Source organism: Galeopterus variegatus, unplaced genomic scaffold, assembly GCF_000696425.1.
Source record: "Galeopterus variegatus unplaced genomic scaffold, G_variegatus-3.0.2 Scaffold147, whole genome shotgun sequence".
Taxonomy (NCBI): Eukaryota; Metazoa; Chordata; class Mammalia; order Dermoptera; family Cynocephalidae; genus Galeopterus; species Galeopterus variegatus.
This window is the reverse complement of record NW_007726258.1, coordinates 695,461-700,947: the sequence shown is the minus strand read 5'-3', so window position 1 is coordinate 700,947 and position 5,487 is coordinate 695,461. Positions and strand designations below refer to the sequence as shown.

The 5,487-nt window shown below is 47.9% G+C and overlaps 1 protein-coding gene across 2 annotated transcripts in view; it reads left to right on the top strand.

Annotated features, from left to right (window-relative positions):
* Positions 1-2,304: 2,304 nt before the first annotated feature.
* Positions 2,305-5,487, top strand: part of SETD8 (SET domain containing (lysine methyltransferase) 8) — a 14,642-nt gene continuing 11,459 nt past the window's right edge. For both annotated transcript variants that reach the window (XM_008591398.1, XM_008591408.1), the window contains exon 1: positions 2,305-2,475. In XM_008591398.1, the coding sequence (XP_008589620.1) occupies positions 2,358-2,475 (118 nt within the window). In that variant the 5' untranslated portion in view covers positions 2,305-2,357. The remainder of the gene's footprint in view (positions 2,476-5,487) is intronic.

Genomic DNA, 5,487 nt, shown 5'->3' with positions numbered 1-5,487 from the left:
CTTTAAAAAAAAAAAAAAAAAAAAAAAAGATGACCGGTGATAAATCTTAATAAAACTATGCTTCCATTGGAGTTAGTGGCTAGGGGGGGACCCCACCTTGAAGGACACTAAAGCATGAGCTGATTTGGGAGGCATTGTCTTGAGCTGTGGCCTGTCACTTAATCCTACTTGGTTTTATCCCTTCTAATAGGAAGCCAGATGGGGAAGCAGCTCCAAGCAGCCATTTGTTTATCTGTGATTGTTGGAAGGGGCCCTAGGTGGGTTATATAATTGAAGGTTCTTGGTTTTTACCGATGAGGACGCAGAAGGCCAGACTGGGGAACTGACTTGGTCATGGTCACAAAGCACCTCTGGGGCAGATGCAGTGAGAGAAACCCATTTCCTGACTCCCAGGCCACAACCCAGGCAGCAAGAGCTGGACGCCTTGAAGAGTCATGACTTTGCACAAATACGGTGAATCTTTGGCTGTGGGCCCTCAAGCCCTAATGGCTACAGCACAATGTCGCAGGGTAGTGAGCTGCGCGAGACAGCCGCCAGAGTGACTGGGACCCTGTCTGCCTAGTGCATTTTCTCATTGGGGGGATAGGAGAACAAGGTGACTTGCTAAACCTTTCTGTAACACCGTTTGCTCCTCCCAACCTCAATTTCCTCATCTGTTACCAGGAAGGATAGTGGCTGGGGGTGCAGACTCGGGTCAGTTTGTCTGAGCTGGAACCCCATTTCTAGTTCTGAGAGCTTGGCCAAGCTCTTCACTTCTCTGAGTCTCAGTTTCCCCATCCGTAGAAAAGAGATAATTATGGTGTTTACTTTCACAGGGCTGTTGTGAGGGTTGAATGAGATCGTGTATGCAAGAGAAGCATCCCGCAAACTTATAACCCCTGACTCTGGCTCCCCAGGGCCTCCTACCGGTCAAGTACAGACCGCCTGGGTTGACACCTGTCCCCATCGCTTCCTAGTTCTGTGGCCTTGGTCAAACCCCTGCACATCCCTTGAGCCTAAGTATCCCCATCTTAAACGGGATGCCGACAGGACTTGACTCCCATGGTCTTGAGGGGAGGATTAAATGCCTATCAAGACGCTCCATGAGCACAGCTCCGGCACGCCCGAGAGCCCTCGCCTGTCGCGCTCTCAGCTGCCGATTTCGCCTGGCACTGACGGGGCTCCCAAAATATCCGTTGAGCCCGCGAGAGAAGGACCCTGCTGGCCGAGAGCCTGGGCTGTCATTATCATGTTTCCCACCCCTTCCTCCCCGAGTGGCTGAGGACGCGCGAGAGGGGGCGCGCCTGAGCCGGGATTCGTCGCAGCCGCGCGGCCCGCCTTCCCCCCTCCCTCCTGAGGAGCCTCNGCCCCGGGGCGCCTGGCTGGGGCAGCTTCCTTTTCTGCTGCTCGGCTGGGAGTGGCGGCCGCAGGCTCCGCCATGACCCTGGCAGTATTTGACCTCGGAAAAGTTTGATTGTGTCTTTATGGCATTTCCACACCCAGAGACCCAGCTTCCCCGGAGGTGGCTGCCTTCCCAGGGTGTGCGGGGCCTGCCCGGGTCCCTCAGAAAGGTCACGGGGCTCGCTGACTTGGTGTTTGATGGTTCTTTGTGTCTGGGGAAGCCCTCCTCCTGTCTTTGCTTCTTCAGAGGAGAGGCCCCACACCCAGAGACACTGACCGCGCCACCGGCCTGTCCCCTCTCTTATTAACGCCAAGGTGTGATTTGCAATAGAGTGATCGCCCTAAGTGGGCTGGCTGTAGCCTCTGCTTTCGTTGGCTTCCCCCAGTCTCCCTGAAGGAAGTCCTCCAGCGCAGTCCTGGGAGGCGGCTGGGCGGCAGTGACCCAGTGATTTGAGAGGGGCCAGGTGTGGGCATGCAGGAGGGTTAGGCAGTCCTGACAACCTCTCTCTGCTGACCTCAAGACTGAGCCGTTAATCATATTCCCTGAGACCCGTTCCAATGCTAGAGTCGCTGCAGCTCCAGCCAGGGGAGTTAACTCCTGTGCATAGACCAGCCCTTCCAATTCCTGGGTCATTCTGACCTCCTTACCATTGGAAGGTGTGGACCTTTGTGTGCAGCTGGTTCTCCTGCAGGCCAGATGTCCCCTTAGTGACCAGAATTAGAGATTACATGTGTTCAGGAAACGTTTGACTTGGGCCTGAGGATTCTAAACCTGCCTGTGCTCTCCTGAGAGAACTGGGACTGGCATCCGTGGTAGCCTAGTTTTGGAGAGATGATGGTGTCTTTCTTTTGCATTCTCATTTCCCCTTCTCCCCTTTAATGCTGCTGGATCTTCTTTTTCTTCAAGCCTCTTTCAGAATGTGCATTTGTCGTTTTAGGAGAATGTATTTACTGGGCAATCAAAGATCTATTCCTACATGAGCCCGAACAAATGCTCTGGAATGCGTTTCCCCCTTCAGGAAGAGAACTCAGTTGCACATCATGAAGTCAAATGCCAGGGGAAACCATTAGCTGGAATCTACAGGAAACGAGAAGGTAAGCCTCTGAAATGGCCCCGTTCTGACCACAGCTGAGGGGCTGCAGAAGCCTTTCTCCTCCATTAGAATGCATATGTATTATCTATTTATCCACCCTTTTCAGTCCCAAGTTTGAGAGGTTCGAACCAGGTTTGAACTTGCTGCTAAGAAACAGACATAGGGGAAAAGAATGGCCTGTTCCAGGGCGTGTGCCCTGTTGGTCTGACAGGTTTTCCCTGCTTTCACAAGAGTTAGCATGTCCTTCAAGCTTGATTGTCTTGCCAAACTGCAAAAATAATGCACCGGAGCTGCAATTAGAGAAGCTCACAAGTGCTAAAAGTACAGAAATAATGAGTCCAGGTTGTACAGACCAGGTAATTGCAGTCCTAACTAACATGTGTGATGCAGACTCCCTTCCTTTTTTATGAGCTGGCCTTGACCCCATTTCTAAAAAAGTTTCTTCCACTCAATATTCAGTGCTATTCTCTGAAACAGCATAATGTGTGATGAGATTTGGAGTTAAAATATTGAACAAGAAAATACATGGCTGTTGAAAATTGTGTGGCCCTGCAAAACAAGCTGAAACCTCTTATAAATCTTGCTCTAATCCAAATATTCCCTTTCAAAGCTGCACGGGGGAGTGGGAGCTTTCCCTTATTCACCATGCTCCCTTCTAATTAAGACTTACCTGAAAGAAGCAGAACTTCTGGCTGTCATCAGCTCCATGCAAGGAAGCCTGATATTCAATAACAGAAAGTGTCATAAGTGATGATTTAGCCCGACCTCTGGGGCCAGATCTGAAAACCAGGGGTGGGAAAGCCCTGAACCCAGGGCAGGAGCCCACCCTCAGCTTAATTTTTTGTACAAGGTGGTATTATTTAGTTCCATCTTCAAGTGACTTTGTTCTAATCTGAACTTTGCCGTTTGTAAGGAGGAGGCTTGGGCAGGTTGCTGCTCTTTTCTGAGCCTCAGTTCTCTCACCTGTAAATTGGGAGAGAGAGGAGTCCTACCTCACCCACAGTACTCTTCTCAAGATCAGTTGCAGCATAGATGCAAAAGGGCTTTGTGGTATGTTCCATATATCAGCTCTATCCCTACTGGACTGCAAGTGCCACATCCTGTACCTGCAGTACTTAGAACAGCACCTACCACACAGTGGTGGGGAAAGGGCTCTCTCTAGAAATGGGATTCGGCCAGTCTCACATCCTTCTTGGAATGGGGTAGGATGTATATTGTCCCAAATGGTGATGTGGTGCACAAGCTAGCTTAGTTGTCTCATGGTGTTACTAAATGTCAATGATTAGAATTTGGGGCTGGCCCCGTGGCTCACTCGGGAGAGTGTGGTGCTGGTAGCACCGAGGCCGCGGGTTTGGATCCTATATAGGGATGGCCGGTGTACTCACTGGCTGAGCGTGGTGCAGACGACACTGAGCCAGGAGTTGCGATCCCCTTACCAATCAAAAAAAAAAAAAAAAAAAAAATTTGGTGTCTGATGTACTTTGGAGAAAACCACAAGGACCAGGCTGTTGTCTGTGATTCTGCCATGGCACAGACCAATGTGACAGATTACATTCACAGGCATCAGGCATTGTTAGGGTTATGCCTGATGTCCTGGCCTTAATCCCCTTTGGTTCCACCCAAGAAAACATGTTTATTGAGATATAATTCAGGTATCATAAAATTCATCATTTTATTTATTTATTTATTTATTTATTTATTTATTTATTTATTTATTTATTTTTTGTCCTTTTTATTTATTTATTTTTTGTCCTTTTTGAGACCGGCTGCACCGTGATCAGCCAGTGAGCGCTGTGAGTGCACCGTTCATCCCTATATAGGATCCAAACCCGTGGCAGGAGTGCTGCTGCACTCCCAGTGCCGCACTCTCCCGAGTGCGCCATGGGCTCGGCCCAAATTCATCATTTTAAATTGTACGATTCAGTGGTTTTTGGTACATTCATAGAGTTGTGCAACCATCACCACTATCTAGTTCCAGAACATTTTCATCACCCCAAAAAGAAACCCATACACATTAGGAGTCATTTTCCATTCCCCCATATCTCCAGCCCTAAGCAACCTTTAAACTACTTTCTTTCTCTATGAATTTGCCTATTCTGGACATTTCATATAAATGGAATCACACAGTATATAGCCTTTTGCATCTGGCCTCTTTCACTTAGTGTCTTGTTTTCAAGGTTCATCCATGTTGTAGCTTGTGTCAGAACTTAACTGCTTTTTATTGCTGAGTAATGTTCCATTATATGGATAGACCATGTTTTGTTTATCCATTCATCAGTTGATGGACATTTGGGTTGTTCCCACTTTTTGTGTATTATGAATAAGCTGCCATGTTCATGTACAGACTATTGTGTGGACATATGTTTTTAATTCTTTTGAGCAAATGCATGGGAGCGGAATTGCTGGGTCATGTAGTAACTCCATGTTTAACTTTTTGAGGAACTGCCAAGTGGCTGAATCATTTTATGTTCCTACCAGCAGTGTAATATTTATTTATTTATTTTATTTATTTATTTATTTATTTATTTTTAAAGATGACCGGTAAGGGGATCTCAACCCTTGGCTTGGTGTTGTCAGCACCACGCTCAGCCAGTGAGCAAACCGGCCATCCCTATATAGGATCTGAACCCGCGGCCTTGGTGTTATCAGCACTGCACTCTACCGAGTGAGCCACGGGCCGGCCCTAGTGTAATATTTATTTTTATTTATTTGTTTTTGGCAGCTGGAGGGTATGGGGATCTGAACCCCTAACTTGGTGTTACAACACTGCTCTCTAACCAACTGAGCTAACTGGCCAGTGTATTTACATATTTTTAAAAAGTAAATCATGGGGCCGGCCTGTGGCTCACTCGGGAGAGTGCGGTGCTGATAACACCAAGGCCACGGGTTCGGATCCCATATAGGGATGGCCGGTTTGCTCACTGGCTGAGCGTGGTGCTGACAACACCAAGCCAAGGGTTGAGATCCCCTTACCGGTCATCTTTAAAAATAAATAAATAAATAAATAAATAAA